At 41.1% G+C, this 17,969-nt stretch overlaps 1 protein-coding gene across 4 annotated transcripts in view; it reads left to right on the top strand.

The window, feature by feature from the left end:
- The window catches only part of si:ch73-206d17.1 (tyrosine-protein kinase STYK1), a 130,991-nt gene that overhangs the window by 102,013 nt on the left and 11,009 nt on the right, over nucleotides 1-17,969 (top strand). For all 4 annotated transcript variants that reach the window (XM_041207121.1, XM_041207120.1, XM_041207118.1 and 1 more), the window contains 4 exons: nucleotides 2,281-2,364; nucleotides 13,711-13,928; nucleotides 14,828-14,868; nucleotides 15,679-15,775. In XM_041207121.1, the coding sequence (XP_041063055.1) occupies nucleotides 2,281-2,364; nucleotides 13,711-13,928; nucleotides 14,828-14,868; nucleotides 15,679-15,775 (440 nt within the window). The remainder of the gene's footprint in view (nucleotides 1-2,280; nucleotides 2,365-13,710; nucleotides 13,929-14,827; nucleotides 14,869-15,678; nucleotides 15,776-17,969) is intronic.

Genomic DNA, 17,969 nt, shown 5'->3' with positions numbered 1-17,969 from the left:
TGTTAAAACTGGGAAATAAGAATACTGGTCTGAACAGGGCTTGTATACTTTAAAATGGAACATTAGTAAAACTAGTAAATATGAGCACAGGTCCAAACTGTTTTTTCCTTCTGGGATGGGATTCACTCCACCTGCACAGGACTTGTCCCTGCCCCCCAACCCCACCTCTTCTCTCCAGGGGCCCAACTCTCACCCCCACACACACATATACGCACACTTCAGGCCTTCCCCACCTCCGCAGGCCCAACCTGACCTGACCCAATCCCCCATGCAGGCCCTACTGGAACCTGATACCATATCTCCCAGCCTGGCCCTAACCCCACTGACCTCCTATCCTTCTCCCTGGCCAGTCAAGCACCTTTAAATTTTCAATAGGACCTCTAACTTACCTGGTTTATAGCAGATCGTGCTGTGAGAAAAGGGGCATGTCCTTCACTTCAACGGAGCTGGATTTGGGTGCTGGGCCCAGGGGAAGAGCTGCACTGCCTAGAACTTGCCCAGCGTGAGTCGGAAGTCCGGCAAGAGAGGATTGGAAGAAAAATCACATAAGTAATTGGGCACGAAATGGCAATTTGATGCTGATTGCCACTCCGAGGAAGTTACGGCCCAATATTTCGAGTCGAATATAACTTCTTTGGCACCGAAGGGAGCTAGAAATGTGATGGGCTTGATGCTGTTTAAGGTCAGAGGGAGAGATAGAACAAAAGGGATAGGTTAGCGGGAGTGAGAGATTAAGTAGCAAATATGTTATGGAACAAAAGGCAAAGGGAGTGGTAATGGTTGTAGTAGAGAAACAAAGCACTGGTTCAGAGTTATTTAACCATGATGAAAGTGTTCATTTCTACTGATTTACTAAAAGCAGGTATGCTGGTACAAGAACTAATCCAAAAGGCTAATGGAATGTTGACCTTTTAAGTTAAAGGAGCTAGAATGCAAAGTAATACTAAAGTCTTGGTCGGGTCCAATTTATTAATACTGCACCTGAGGACAGATATATTGGCCTTGGAAGATTCACCAGAATACTAGGGTTTGAAGAGTTAAATTATGAAGATAGATTGCATAATGTTTGAATTTGGAAAGTTGAGGGATAACCTAATTGAGATATTTAAAATGACAAAAGAATTAAAAAGGGTAGAGAGAGAAACTATTTTCAGGCTTGAAGAGTTACTATAATGGAGACAGATTTGAGAAGTTAGGGCTTTTCTACTGGAGCTGAGAGGGTTAAGAGATGACTTCCTAGAGATCCTCTAGATTTACAGATGGCTCTGGTAAAGTAAGTATCATAGAACAATAGAAATCATGGAAATTTACAGCACAAGAGGAGGCCATTTGGCCCATTATGTCTGTGCTGGCCGACGAGGAGCCATTCAGCCTATTCCCACTTTCCAATTCTTCTGGTCTGTGTAGGTCCATGTAATCCTTGTAGGTTATGCCACTTCAATTGCAAATCCAAGTACTATTTTAAATGTTATGAAGGTTTCTGCCTCTATCACAGCTTCTGGCAGTGAATTTCAGATCCGCTGTGGGTGAAAATGTTTTCCCTCAAATCCCCTCTTGCCCTAAATCTACACCCCTTGGTTACGGACCAATATGGACTATAGTGTATCGGGCCTTCCTGTCCACCATAGTGGTGAATTCTTTTGCATGTCCAGTGAAAGCTTAAAAGAGAACACAATGTTTTAAGATAAAGGAAAGGGTAGAAACATTTCTTTGTAGAGGATAATTATGATATGGAATTTTCTTTCACAAACCACTGTTCAAACAATGCAGAGAAATATTTTTAAAAAGGGAAACTAAGTTGAGTGTGTTAGTCAAATTGGACTGAGCAGCTCATAATATACTGGCATAGAATGGATGGTTTGACTTGCCTGTTTCTGTACTGGACCATCCGATATTCTATAGTTCTCTCAGGTTTTGCAACCACTTTTTCACCCTTAATATTTGTGAGGCAAATCTATTCTTTCCCCCTCTTCACACCTGTCAGTCATTTCTAGACCATGAATGTGAATTATCCTTTTGCAAAAGTTTTTAAATAAGAACTTGTTTATGTGTCTCTGGATCTGCACCCAACCACCAATATTCAAAATAATGAGCATTAAAATACTCTACAATGAACATTTTGTTCTAATCCAGATTTACAGTTTGCACCATCTTTCTAAATTATGGAATAAAGCTGAAATTTATTGTATTCTCAGGGAATTCAATGTTTGGGCCATGTTAGATTTTACCTGGAGTACCCGGTTTATTTTTCTAATGTCTATTTTTTTTCTCTATTAATAGACTGAAGCTAGATCTGGAGAAGTTGTACTGAGACTCACAGAAAAAAGTGTGTACAGCATTGTAAAACAAGTAGCATGTGGACTGGTAGGTTTACACTTAGAATTTTGCTTTAATTTGTGTGCACCACAGATAACATATGGATTTCTGCCCTGTATTTTCATTAGTGAAACTGGCTAGATACTATAGTTAGTCACCCATAAAGATATACAGTGAATTTTAATTGTTATAAATGCTTAGTCTGACTGGGTTGTACTGGTTTATATTCTTTCATTTCTGAGGCTTGATTTTGAATCTAGCCCAAACTCTAGGTAAAAAGCCATTTCTTTTCACCAGCTGGCCTTAAGAGTCTGAAGTGAAATAAGCTGGGGCCGTATCGCATAAATTCCTTATCAGGTCTATCCACTAAAACCGAGTTTACCAAAATTTGGAATAGCCAGCATTATTTTAGCAAGAGAAAGTACAGCTTAACTACCATAACAAATAGTCACATTCACATTTGGGATGATGCATCTAATTGTCAGATAAGTGTTCTGCACTTGGCCCAGACTTAAACTAATTTTACAAAAGCAAAATGCCAAAGAAGCTGGAAATCTGAAATTAAAACAGAAAATGCTGAATATATTCAGCAGATCAGGCAGCATCTGAGGAGAGAGAAACAGAGTTAATGTTTGAGATGTATGACCATTCAGCAGATCATGAGAGATATCAGTGCCAGGAACTGGTTTCTCGCCAAAAATATGTATAAAGTGCCAATGTCAGATGCTTAGTTTGAGTGACACAACCAATTGAATTGCCAAGATTCCCTGTGCTGTTCCGCCTTCTTTCATAAAGGGAAGAAGGCAAATTATAAGCACAACTCAACCCCAGCTTCTCCTAAAACTTGTTGCTTATTCACTCAGGAAGATGCTGGATGCTTTAAACATGTGTTCCCAAAAGGGCAAATGTTTCATTAATAGCTTATAATAGCAAGGATCCATGAGTTTGTAATGAGAAGGCATGGATTTAAGATCATCAAAAAAGCAAAGGAATTTAGAAGGATTTCTCTTTATGCAGAGAGCTGTTAACATGGAATGCCTGACCAGAACTAGTGGGAGAAGCAGAATCTATAATAGAGTTTAAAAAAGAAATGGATAAATACTTGAAACATAAAAATTGAGTATGGAGAAAGGGTAGAGGAATGAAACCAGTCGGGTTAGAATGGGTTGCTGTTTCGGAGAACCAACACTGGTGACATGGTATGACATGTGTGCTCTAAAATTCTAAATTAATTTTAGAGATTTTTGGATGCCAATACATCTTTGATGGAAGGATATTAATTCTTGAAGGGCTAATTCATCAGGTAATGATTCTAAATTTATAAATTGGAAACTGCAATCAATATTAATCGACAGTAGGCATTTAGGGTTAATCAAGGAGAGCCAACAGAGAGGCTAGCATGGCCTGTTTGACTAACTTGATTGAATTCTGTGAGGCAACACTAATCTAAGTAGTGCAGTAGATGTTGTGTATATGGACTTTCAGCAGGCATTCAACAAAGCATGGAACTATATAAAACATTAGTTAGGCCCCAACTTGAGCACTTGTGTGCAGTTCTGGTCACCTCATTACAGAAAGGATATAATTCCATTAGAGTATGTACAGAGGAGATTTACAAGGATGTTGCCAGGACTGGAAAATTGCAGCTACGAGGAAAGATTGGATACATTAGGGCTGTTACCTTTGGAGTAGAGGAGGCTGAGGGGAGACTTGATTGAGATGTACAAATATGTGAGGGGCCGGGACAGAGTGGATGGGAAGGACCTATTTACCATAGCAGAGAGAGGTTATTGACTAAGGGTTAATAGATTTAAAGTGACTGGTAGAATGATTAGAGGGGAGATGAGGAAAAATAAATTTCACTGAGAGGGTTGTGGGCATCTGGAACTCACTGCCTGAAAGGGTAGTAGAGGCAGAAATCCTTAACTCATGTAAAAGGTGCCTGGATATGCATCTCAAGTGCCATAACTTGCAGGACCAAATGCTGGAAAGTGGGATTAGTTTGGGTGGCTGGTTTTTCGGCCAGCACAGGCACAAGTGGCCTCTTTGTGTGCCGTAAGCTTTTTATGATTCTAAGTACCAGACGAGAGGCTTATTAAGAGGAGATGGAAGCCCATGGAATTAAGGGGTAAATGATGGTATGGATTAAGAAAGGGTGGAAAGAAAAAGTGGTTTTGGGTGGATGGTCCTCAAACTGAGAAGTGGTTTTGGAGGATGAATTTTGTGTTCATTACTCTTTTCAATTTTTATAAACAATCCAGACTTGGGTGTAGGGAGCAGCATTATTAAGTTTGTGGATAATATGAAATTTGGTGAAGTAATAGATAGTGATGTGAACAGTTCTAGGCTTCAGTGTGAAATAGACAAGATGGTGAAATGGGCAAAGGTATGACAGATAGACTTAAATGTGGAGAAATGTGAAGCAATGCACTTTTGAAGATCTAATAAGGAAAGACAGTATGCCACAACTGGCAGGATTTTGAAAAATGTTGATGAACAGAGAGACTTTGGTGTTCAAATTCATGAATCCTTAAGGGTGACAGGACAAGTTGATAAGGTAACTAAGAAAAAACATATAGGTTAATTGGGCTTATAAGTTACTACTTAGGCCTCGGCTGGTGTATAGTGGACAATTTTAGGCACCACACTTTGGGAAAGATGTAAAAGCCTTAGAAAAGCTGTGGAAGAGAATTGCCGGGAATGAGGGAGTTCAGTTGTGGGGTGGGGTTGATAAAGTTAGGACTGTTTCCCTTGGAAAAGGGAACGTTAAGAGCTGGTGGATTAAAGGTTTTCAAGAACCTGAGAGGTTCTTCTGGAGTAGATAGAGGAAAATTATTTCCTTTAGATGTCAGCCATGGCTCAGTTGCCAACACACACGCCTTTGTGGGTTCAAGTCCCACTCCAGGACTTGAGCACAAAACTCAAGACTGAGTCTTCAGTGCATTACTGCAAGAGTGTTGAAATTTTGGAGGAGATGCACTGTATTTTGGAGGTGATAGTAAACAGAAACTGTGTCTGCGATCTCAGGTGGACGTAAATGACCCCATCGCACTATTTTGAATAAGAGCAGGGGAATTATCCCTGAAGTCTTATCCAATATTTATCCCTCAAACAACATTACAAAAAATTCAGATAACCTGGTCATGATCACATTGCTGTTTGTGGGAGTTTGTTGTGTGCAAATTGGCTGCTGCATTTCCTAAATTACAACAGTAACTACACTTCAAAAAATACTTCATTGGCTGTAGAGGGCTTCGAGGTGTAGCTGTGAGAAGAGCAATATAAATGCTAATCTTTAATTTTTGGGGAGTGGGGCAATAACCAAAAATCATGGATTCAGATTCATTGACAAAGATTAAGCAGGGAGGTGATTTTTTAAAAATTTACCCAGACAGCTATCAGAACCTGAAATGTTTTATCTGAAAAGATGATGGAAGCTGATTCTATAGATAACTTTAAAAGTGAGTTGGACAATTATTTGGAGTTGAGGAACTTACAGGGTCATAGACAAAAAAAATGAAGTGTGGGTCTAAACATAACTTCTTTCTTAGAGTCAGGCGAAGCACTTTTACAGTTTCTGGGCCAAAATCCTGGAACTCCCTCCCTAACAGCACTGTGGGTGTACTTACACCACATGGACTGCAAAGGTTCAAGAAGGTGGCTCACCACCATCTTCTCTAGGGCAATTAGGGATGGGCAATAAATGCTGGCCCAGCCAGCGATGCCCACATCCTGTGAATGTGCCTTTTTTTTTAACTCAATGTGCCAAGTGGCCTGCTTCTGTATTTCTGTGATTTTGTTGTTACTTTCAATGCTAGAATATGGAAGGTCAAATTTCAGAGCAAAAAATGTTTGTGCTGGGACGTATGTTGTATATGGTTGCCCCAAGTCAGCAGTGTCCATCCAAAGGGGTGTGGGGGCACTGCTTTCATTGGAATCCTAATCTAGAAGTTCAAGGCTCTTAATCAAATTCTGCCTCTTTAATGTACTGGCTCTAATTATATTGCATTTGATTAGTTAGGTTACTTTCAGCAAAATGATTCTAAGCTTAAAATATTGAGTTGTGCCCCTAATCTCCCATCTTTCAGGTGGGGAAGTTTTAATGCTCATAATTTCCTGAATTACTTGGTACAATTTGACCTCTTTCTGTGCCTTTGGAAACCTCTGGGTGGTGCTGCATTGACACATGTTTGAACAAGGGTGTTTCTGGCAATAGGACTGAATAATGAAACCAATACCAAAATGGACATTAAGGGGGGAAAAAAAAATTATCTGCTTTTCTGTACATAGTTATGTTGTCCACATCTAGGGTTCAAGGAGAAGTTTCTCCACGGATTCGTAAGCTGATAGCCCTTTATATATTAACACAAACCAAAATCTTCCCATACTAGTTGTAATTAGTTTTGTTCCGGGAACAGGGTCATGTTTCATTTCTTCCACTTTGCAAAATGTTCCGGGCCAGATTTTCATGTCCTTGACAGGGGCAGAAGCGCATATGGCGGGTAGGGCCCGAATCCAGGATTTTGCCCCCATTCCCAGCATGAGCAATTTTCATTAGTGCAGGATAAGGGGATGGGTTGGGAGCCCACATGATGCAGTTTCAACGTTGTCGGTACTATTGTAAAAGTGGGCATTTCAGACCTTCCAAAATTTTGATAGAGGAGGGTGGGTTTTTGTAGGTGACTTGAATCACACCATCACCGAGGTGTTGGAACCATGGTTTGGAGCTGGAAGCCATATGAAAGGTAAGTACAAAAGGTGTTGTCTACTCCACAAGTCATTATGAAATGCTGTGACATAAATTATATATGGTTTTACTACAGTGACTAATAATAGGGATTTGATTTAAAAAGGTCAGTGGACATTAAATAATGTGGATGCCATGTTGTCCCTTCTGACAACTGGCAAGCTGTCAAGGGAAAGACCAGTATTGTAAGTGTGGAAAAGTTTTCAGCTGCAATGGAGTACATTATTGTCTGGATAAATTGCTATTCTGAATTGTGTAATATTCAAAGGCTAGCCCACTTTGGAATCCAGATATGATTGTGTGAAATGTCCCATTGCTTTCACCTTTTTTCTTGAAGTTCAGCTCAGCCATCTGTTTGGCTTTTTCAAAGCTTTGAACATCGCCAGAAGCTCAGCCATCTGCAAAGACTCTAATGGATTCTGCTCAGCAGGACATGTTGAGACAGCTGTCCAGGGGAATGTATGCTTGTTCTTTTTGACAGATTTATGAGCCTATCAAAGAGGATTATGGTTTTTAAGTTAATCTAGTAATGTTTGTTTATTAGTATAGAGAGAAGATTGACTAGCTAACAGGAACAGAGAGTAGGCATAGATGGGTCATTTCCTGGTTGGCAAGATGTAACGAGTGGTGTGCCACAGGGATCAGTGCTAGGGCCTCAACTTTTTATAATTTGTATAAATGATTTGGATTAAGGGACCAAAGATATGGTTGTTACATTTGCTGATGATACAAAGATGGATAGGAAAGTAAGCTGTGAAGAGGACATAAGGAGGCTACAAAGGGATATAGATAGGTTAAGTGAGTGGGAAGAGATTTGGCAAATGGAGTATAATCTGGGAATGTGTAAAATTGTCCATTTTGGCAGGAAGAATAAAAAAGAAGCATTATCTAAATACTGAGAGATTGCAGAGCTCTGAGGTGCAGAGAGACCAATACATCAATCACAAAAGGTTAGTATGCAGGTGCAGCTGGTAATTGGGAAAACTAATAGAATGTTCTCATTTATTGCAAGAGGAATTAAATACAAAATTAGAGACTTTATGTTTCAGTTCTACAGTACATTGATGAGACAATATCTGGAGTACTGTGAACAATATTAGTCTCCTTATTTAAGGAAGGATGTAATTGTGTTGGAAGCATTTCAGAGGTTTACTAGACTAATGCCTGGAATGGGAGAGTTGTCTTATGAGGAAACGTTGGACAGGCTAGGCTGGAGTTTAGAGGAGTAAGAGCTGACTTGATTGAAACATATAAGAACCTGAGGGGTCTTGACAGGGTGGAATTGAAGAGGATGTTTCCTCCAAGTGGAAGAATCTAGAACTAGGGGTCACTGTTTAAAAATAAGGGGTCGTCCATTCAATTTTTTCTCTGAGGGTGGTGAGTCTTTGGAACTCTTCCTCAAAAGTGTTTGAACATTTTTAAGGCTTAGTAAGATAGATTTTTGATAAGCAAGGGGGTGAAAGGTCATCAGGGGTAGGTGGGAATGTGGGATTGAGGTTGCAATCAGATCAGCGATGATCTTGCTGGGTGACGGAGCAGGCTTGAGGGGCCAAGTGGCCTACTCCTGTTCCTAAGTCATATGTTCAAATTTTGACTGACTATGAGCTTTTCACAGACTTCCAAATGTGGTTATAGGACTTGAGTTCTGTTTATAGTGGATACTGGGTGAGTTGGTGGGGGCTGAGGGGGTGTATGGGAGGTATGCAGAATGATGGTAGGGGTGGTGGGGGAGGAGGGGGATGAGGGGAGGGTGAAGAGAGGCATATGGGGTGAGAGGTTCAGCAGGGGGCAGAGGGTGAGGGTTGGGGGCCTCACACTGATCTCCAGAACTGGGCTGATGTCTCAGTAAACAGATTTAATCTGGCCACCTTGATGTCAGCTTGGCTCTGCTGCCTTCTCTGAAATCTACTTTGGCTATTATTATAAACCAGGCCTCATGTGAAAATAAAAGCGTCGGCTGTTCAAGACTCAAAGCACTATAATTTTAAACGAGGGGACCATTAGGTATTAAAATGGTGTAAATTAGTTTGGGAATTAGTTCCAATTTTCCAAAAGAAAAGCTTTGCAAGTGGTTCAATATTGTTTAAAATTTAACTGGAGCAGCTGGCCAATAAAAGAGACAGCTTCTGAAGACTCGATTAATAATGGAAGCAGGCCCAACTCTGTCAGATGTAAATAGTGCAGGCGGGCACGACCGGATTGGAAGCACGATCGCGACATTGGGAAATCTCCGACTCCCACCTCTAAGATGACTCAGTTATTGCATGGAAAGTCCTTTGTTCCAGCGTTAACACTTTTTCTTTTAGATTTTTGAACATTGAAACAAGAAAGCTCTTATGAAAGATTTTCCCCTGTGATTTTGGGTTGAAACATTTGAAGTTTCATTCCATGTTCATCCTAGTGATATCTTTATGCCTTGGCCTACTGAGGTTTGATGGTTTGGAGATAGTTGAACAGGTTCTGGCTGCTAGTGATGATGACTAATTTAAGGATTCCAGTGAATAGAAGAAGAAGTGAGAGGAGATCCAATTGAGGTATATAAGATATACAAAGTAGCGTGGAACGGATGTTTCCCATTGTGGGGCATTCTAGAACAAGAGGCCATAGTTTTAGGCTAAGGGGGGGGTTAGATTTAAATCAGAGATGAGGAGGAATTACTTTTCTTAAAGGGTTGTGAATCTGTGGACTTCACTACCTCAGAGTGCAGTGGATGACGGGATGCTGAATAAATTTGAGGAGATAGACAGATTTTTAATTAGTAACGGGTTGAAAGGTTATGGGGAGAGGGCGGGAAATTGGAGTTGAGACTGAAATGAGATCAGCCATGATCATATTGAATGGTGGGGCAGACACGAGGGTCTGAATTGCCTACTCCTGCTCCTAGTTCTTATGTTCTAATATTGTGGAATGTTACCTATGATCAATCATATTTGCATTTCCTCTTTATATTGTCTTCTAATAATTCCTACCTGTAAAGGTGTTTAGCCTGATGCAATTCTTTACCTTATCATACTGCCTGCCTTGTTTTTAGTGATTTTCGTGAGGCTGAAAGAGCGCACGGCTTTTAAGGAAGTCTTGTTCTGCATAGTCTGCAGTGATCCGCAGTGATTGAGAGCACACTGCCAAGGTAGAGAAAGTGTTTAATCTTTGAGGCTGATTGCACAGATGGAGGTACTTGGAATCACATCTATCTGATTAATGGAGGTCTTGAGTTTTTCAAAAGGTTGGACTTTACAGGGGGTGTGGGGGAGGGGCTGCAGACTGCTTGCCCCTCTCTTCCTCCCTGCCTCTACCGGAAGGAAAGTCGGTTGGCAGCTAATGCACTAGAAAGAAGCCTGTCCCACAGGCACCTAACATGGTGCTGATGGGTTAAACTAGGTGAGAGTGGGATTTCTGCCCTTCAGGAAGTCTCACCCTTGAGAGCTGCTGGTCAATCTGATTGGCCGGCAACTCTAGCAGTCCTGGCAGTGTCAGAGCTTGGTAGTGGGCACTGCCAATACTGCATAAGGAGCAGGAACAAGAGCAAATGATAAGTCTCGGGTTTTTAATGTGAGGAGGGATTCGAGAGCCCAGGGAGGGGAAGGAGGGTGGGGTGGGTGGGACAATTGGCTTTAAATATGGTGGGTGGGCTGTTGATTTTGGTATTATGAGGAGCAGCTTGGGGGTGGGCAGGAAGGTGGTGGGCTGGGCACCCCTCATATTTTATGTTCCCCCCTGCCCGGTTTGGATGGGGGCGGTGGGGGGGGGGGGCGCAAAAATAAAGCCCATAGTAATTATGAGGCTAAATTGGGATACAGCCATTGCAAACTAATTCACCGTGACCTGAAATTATTTATTTTGTGTGATAGAACACAGTTCATGATTTGGTTTTTCGTGGTGTTTATTGGGACTTCAGTCATGCTCAAAATGTGGGAGGAGGGGAACAACATTAACTTCTGTGCACTCGTACAGTTAGAGAGGGATAGTGAAAGAAAGATTTACAGGGCAAAGACCACAGAGAAAAATAATTGTTGTTTCATGTGGGTTCCAGAGTCCTGAATCAAAGTCCAATGAGATATTCCTTCATGGAGGTGAGCAGGCTGAAATTGATGCAGGTTAATTCACTTTTCTGGTGGTGTTGACTTCACACAATGAGGTAGGCATGCAGAAGTGAATCAGTCTTAGACTTCTATACCATCTGCTATCAGTAGAAACAGTGTAGTTGGGGCCATGTCACATGACTCATCTCTCTACACCACCTTTGACAAAGGACGTGTATCCCTTGTCTGGGCCCCCAACACTGTTAAATATCCCAACCATTAAGAATTGAAAGGAGACACAGTGCCCTTTGTCTTAGCAGACTCTGGTTGGCCAGCCCGGGATATGAAATGTAGATGGCCTTTGTATAGTTCTATTTGAATTTGGTGTGTGTAGCCCATGGGGATAGTTAGAGCTTGTCTAGAGATAACAAGGTGTAAGTTTCCCTGATACTGTCAGGTAGCTCTTTTTGTTCAAGGGTCACGGACTTCAGCCATTTTAAAAGACCTTTGTCCAGGTTTTAAAATTTTAGAAATAGCCATGAGGACATCTGTATGTATTTTATAAAAAAACACACAGGGTGAGGTCTTAATCTCACAAATGGCTCAAAAGTTTCCAAATTCTGATTCATCCTCTATATTTCTGGATTGTAGTAACAGATCCCTCTTCAATCAGGGACTATCTATGGCCCCCATGGTAGGGTAGGAAGCCTGATCTGTCCAACCATTTGTTCTGTTACAGTATAAAAGGCAAGTGTCTCAAAAATAATTAAAATATTTTCACTTTGGAAGTGTGGTTGTGTCCCCAGCGAGTAATGCAGATACTTTTAGCATCCTTCTGGGTCACTGGGTGAAATGGAGTGGTTCAGAGCCATAAAGTGTTTCTAGCTCCAATTCCTGTCAGAATTACAGCCATTAAACTTGATGAGCTGACCAGATTCAGATTCTAGCCCCATTTGCTGGTCATTCAGCCAGTTACATCAGGAGGAGACAGCTGTTTGGAGAGGAAACTCAAATGTGTTTTGTGGGAATGGGAAAATAAAATTGGAAAGAAACATTTAATTTTGTTCATTTACAGGATGTGGATAACGCTGGCTAGGCCAGCATTTATTGTCCATCCTTAACTGCCCTTGAGAAGGTGGTGGTGAGCTGCCTTATTGAACCCCTACAGTCCCTATGGCGTAGGTATACCCACAGTGCTGTTAGGGAGGGAGTTTTTGGATTTTGACCCAGCGACAGTGAAGGAACGATGATATATTTCCAAGTCAGGATGGTGAGTGGCTTGGAGGGGAACTTCCAGGTGGTGGTTTTCCCATGTATCTGCTGCCCTTGTCCTTGTAGATGTAGTCATTTTGTAGTACAGAACTTAAGTATTGTTGAAAAAATTGATTTTTTTTTCTTTTTTCTGTTGAAGCTTTTCGTCTTGTACTCATCAAGACAATTTGCAAGAAAATACCAATGTCAGGGGAAACAATACATTTATACTGTATGACAAGAGAATGCTGATTAGTTGGCATGTGGACTCTGGTAGAGGCATTGCCATGGAGAATGCATCTGTTGATGGTGACTGGCAGTTAACTGCCAAGCATTGTTTGAAATTTAAACCAGGCAGCTTGACTCTGGTCAAGGCATTGCCCTGGGGAATGAACCAGCGAATGGCTATAACTTATTTTGTTTTGTTGAAACAGGCGCAATATGTGAACATGATCTTTCAGTCTGCAAAGAACAAAGCCTTTGTATTAATATATGTAGCTTCCAGTACACGCAAATGTGCCACACTGAGTCCGATTGGCAATCTTAAATTGGTTGTCAGTGTAATTCTTAGCACATGCAGAATTATTTAGCAAATGTTGTCCAATCGCGGAATCAGATCTAATGTTGGACACTGTGTTTTGAGATTTGCAAACATGGGCTGGTTGGGTATCTTGCCCATTGTGAACAGTGGCTGGGACGTGTTGCTTGATGCGATCCGCCAGTCATTGGGACGTATGGCCTACATACCTAGCATCACACTAGCATTGAAATTCATACACCATATTACTCATTTGTGTGATAGGCAGGATGCCTTTTTGGCTTGATGGCAGCATCCTGTTAGTGGCGAATACCACTCGTGTTTCTACTGCATAGTAGCAGCATGAAACAGCTAGCTTTACCTGTTGCTCAAATTTTTGAGATGCAGATGTGGCATTTTGTGTCTCATTTCTGCCTTGCTAAAAAAACCTGTTCAATTTGTGGGCAAGAAGTTCTGTTGTGTCTGCAGAAATACTAAACTGTTGTGACTGAGTCAGATTAATAGAATGTCAGGGACAAATTCACTGGTAATTTGTAAATCACTATTCAAGTTTACAATAGTTTCAGAATTAGTTAGTAGATTAGGTAGATTTCTGGGACAAAACCTCTTTGGTATCCTGGTTGTTTGTCATAGCTGATACTTTTTGATGAATTAACTGGCATAAGCTGGTCACAGAGAGAGAATGGCAATCCTGGCCCTGTTGGTGTCATTGGCAGATTAACTGTTGTTTAGTTTCTTCAGCAGAATCACTGTCGCGTTCATATTAAAACCCATTTAAATAAGACTTCCAACACCGTGCATCCAAAACATTATTCAGACTGTCTATCCATTTGGAACAGGATTATCTGACTACAAAACACAAACTAATCCATGGGGATATTGCTGCCCGGAATATTTTGATCCATGAAGATCTGACTGTTAAGCTCACTGGTCTGAGTCTGGCATTTGATGTTTACAAAACTGGAACCCTGTCATCCCACAAAGCAGCCCAGGTTCCGATTAAATGGCTTGCACCAGAGAGGGTCATAAAGCGGCCAATCACAGAAAAGAGTGATACGTGAGTATGAGATAACTTATTTCAATTGGGAAAGGGGGACAGAGTTCAATTGGATCTAAACCATTGTGAGGTGTAACATGGGTACACAGTGGGAAAGGGTACTTTATAGATTCTGGGCACCACTGGGGTATTATTGAATTCTCCCACTTCCATTTTTTTCTTCTGGATTAGTATTTTACTTATTCCTTCATGAGATGTGGGCCTCGCTGGCAAGGCCAGCATTTTTTTGCCCCATCCATTGAACTGAGTGGCTTGCTCGGCCATTTCAGAGGGCGGTTGAGAGTCAACCACATTGCTGTGAGTCTAGAGTCACATGTAGGCTAGACAGAGTAGGAATGCCAGATTTCCTTCCCTAAAGGGCATTACTGAACCAGATGAGATTTTATGACAATTGATGATAGTCTCATAGTTACCATTGCCAATGGCTAACTTTCAATTCCAGATTTATTAATTAATCGATTTTCAATTCCACCAGCTGCCGTGGTGGGATTTGAACCCATGTCTCTCCAGCATTAGCTTGGGCCTCTAGATTAGTAGTCAAGTGACTTTATCACTATGCCACCATCTCCCTTCGTTATCATTTGTGGACTAGATCACGACACTTTCAGGAGCCACGAGGTGGAGAGCTCAGTCAAAGATAGTCAAACATGTCAGTGTCATGTCACATGTTAAATGGTCTTTGTGTCTGTGATTTAAATTCCTAGCTCACTTCTTAGCTACAGCCTGTTTGTTTGAAACTGAAGACCATTAAATAATGCTTTCTAGGAAGTCATTGCTAAATGGTTGTGATATTAACCCTTAATTGTACTTTTGCCTAAATATCCATTGATGCTTTGAAAGTGACCTTGCTCCTACACTGAAGGTGAAGAATTGTATTTCAATTTTGTTTTTATTCACAGGTGGTCATTTGGGATCCTTATCTATGAAGTAGTTACTCTAGGTATGTAACTCTGTAAACAGACTAATTTAATGAATTTTAAATGCATAATTCTATTATTGCTCTGCCACCCTCTCTTCTGATGTCTCTGATGGACTTTTGTCTCATGTTCCTAATTGATGTTAAGGACTCAATGTGAAACTCTTCTTTAAAAATATTCAGAAATACAGTTTTAATAAAGGCATTGAGACTTTGATGATATCACTAGTATTGAATTTCTGCAGAATTGGCCTCATGGAATTTCTGTGCTGCAAGCTGCTTAGGTGTCATTATGCAATAATAGCATTTGTATCATGCTATATATCACTACAATAATCGTGTAGATCCAGCCTCAATTCAGAGCCACACCCACAGCATGGAAGAAGGAGTCTCACTACACTTCACTCCAGAATCAGGTCAGGACTTGATACTGCATTTACATAAATCTAGAGTCAAATCTTGACATTCTGGTGTGGAGTGAAACTCCTTCCTCCATGCTGGGGTGTGATTCTGGATTTAGGCTGTATCTACACTGTTACTGTAAATTTATGAATTTAAAATTCACACTGGAAACCACTTTGTACCAGAGGCCTGGCATCATTACAAAGGTTTCCTTAACCCTTTGAAGTAGAAAGGTAGGAAGATATGTTGAATATGTACTTCAATGTAGTGGTTACTTCATGTTCCCTAAGTGATGTTTAAACTGCTGATTTGAAACATGGCTTTGGTTCAAGTACTGTCACCAACAGATAGATGTTTCACACACTACTGATGCGCCATCTAAATTCTATGTCTACAGTAAGTGTTTGACCCCCTAATCATTTTGCTTTACAGGTTCTCCTCCATATCCTGAGTTTCAGCCTCTAGAAATTTTTCCAAAGCTGCAGAGAAATTACAGAATGCCCAAACCATCTAACAGTAGCAATGCACTGTAAGTAAATCGCCATTTGCTATCTGAACAGAGAACTTTCACCTATTTTTATTGTATATATTCAGTTGTTCTTCTGTAGGAACGGGGTAGATCATTTAGCTGCTCCAGTTTGTGATCTCATTTGATTACATTATGGTTGATCTGTACCTCAGATCCATGGCAGCTTGCCTGCTTTGGCTGGTGAATAGCTGCTCAGCCGGCACCTGGCTAAGTTAGCCAGTGGTGGTGAAGAATTCAGAAGGATTTTCAAAAGGTCATTAGGGCTGGGGTAGGGGGTGGAACCGGAAGTAGCAGTGGAGTCCTGAGCAAGCACAGCTGTTCCTCCTGGCCCCACAATCATAAAATCTTAAAATAGAGAAGAAAGCCATTCAGCCCATTGAAAGAACTGTCAGGTTAGTTCCATCCACAGTGAGTGGACCGCTTTGAAATTAACTTCTCTTCCAGCCAATTTCTGACAGGAGGAGGGTGTTGAAACTCTCCCAGGATTTACTGTGTGGAAGATTACAGAAACTGTTGTCAGAAGTTCAATGAACATTAGCGATTACCGCCCATGTAATATATTTGGTGCAATCAGATGTGCATTGTTTTTTTAATATTTTCTGGATGTGTTATCACTGGCAAGACTGCATTTATGCCTGACTCCTAATTGTCTGAGAGGGTGATGGTGGGCCATCTCTTAAGACTGCTGAGATCCATGTGCTGATAGGGCTCCTGTGATGGTATAAGGTAGCCAGTTCCAGAATATTGACCCAGTGACGTTGATGAAATGGTGATGTACGACCAAGGCCTGAGTAATTTGTGCAGAAATTTCCTCCTGGCTTTCTTTTTATTCTCCTATTTGGAGTGTAATTAATCTAACGAATCTTCCCTCTTAGGGAGACTGCAGCTTCCAAGAATTTGGGAGTCCCTCAATTATTATCTACTCACTATTGGCTTGCGAGCTCTCCAGAATTGTCCTGGAATCTCTAGGAAATCAAGTTTGGCTAATTGAAGTTGACTTGCCAACCAATCAAAACCCTTTTCCCCTGTAGTATAAATTATTGTGATGGTTCAAAATTTGGTATTCTTGCATTTGTCCTGATGAGTGCAAGACGAAAAACTTTGGCAAAATGTGTCATTTCAGCAAAATTGAAGATTAATCGCTAGGATGGTCTAGAAAAATTATAGGGACATTTTAAGAAAATGTTTTGCTTGTTCTCTATTAATACTTGCATATATCAGTTATAAAAGTATTGGAGATGGGGCAGGAAAGGCTGTTTCACTTACAGTCACTATGAATCCAATTGAAATATCTGAGGAGATTGTTCGCTTTCCAGTTGGCCATGGAAAGGCAGTGTGCCTGGAAGGTGGACCAATGGTGGAAGTGTGAGGGCAGAGCAACTTGGGACAGGAGGCTATTTGATGAAACCTTCATAATTGAACCCAACCAGATTTTATAACGATATAGAGGCATCAATCGCTCATAAGGGATTGTGCAAACATGTTGTGGGTTCATTTATTAAGAACAGGCACATGTGAACATATATATAGAAAGCTTGAAGACATCAGCAGCAGGGATGTGCCTGCTGTGTTCTGTTCCAGACAAAAGTGAAACTGAGGCTTGATCACATGAGACAATGCGATGGCATGCTGCTATGCCTTAAAGGCATATTGCAACCAATTTGGTAACCCAACTCACTAGCCATCTACTATTTAAATACTGCAAGGACTCGCGTGGAGTGTCTTCTCCCCTCACTATTCCCAATCCCTGGCAGATGCACAGGTTGCCTTTTTTTAAACAGACAACAACCACTGGTCCTGTTCTGTGTCTGTATTGTAGCAGTATATTGTTCTAGACTTTTATTTTTTCCCTATCTAATGGATTAAAGGATGTGACTCTTCCATTTCCTAGTGTCCTTAGCAGCCAAGGGAAGTGGTGGCATAGTGGTATTGTCACTGGACTAGTATTCCAGAGACCCAGTGTAATCCTCTGGGGACCTGGGTTCCAATTTCATGGCAGATGGTGAAATGTGAATCTAACAAAATTCTGGAGTTAAGTCAATGAAACCATTGCTGATTGTTGTAAAAATCCATCTGGTTCACTAAGGTCCTTTTAGGGAAGGGAATCTGCCATCTTTCCCTGGTCTGACCTACATGCGACTCCAGACCCACAGGCCAGGATTTTCCCCTCGGCGATTTGGGGGCAGGGTCTGGC

This window comes from Carcharodon carcharias, chromosome 15 (genome assembly GCF_017639515.1).
Source record: "Carcharodon carcharias isolate sCarCar2 chromosome 15, sCarCar2.pri, whole genome shotgun sequence".
Lineage (NCBI taxonomy): Eukaryota > Metazoa > Chordata > Chondrichthyes > Lamniformes > Lamnidae > Carcharodon > Carcharodon carcharias.
The sequence above is the reverse complement of the archived record's forward strand: the minus strand, read 5'-3'. Positions and strand labels throughout refer to the sequence as shown.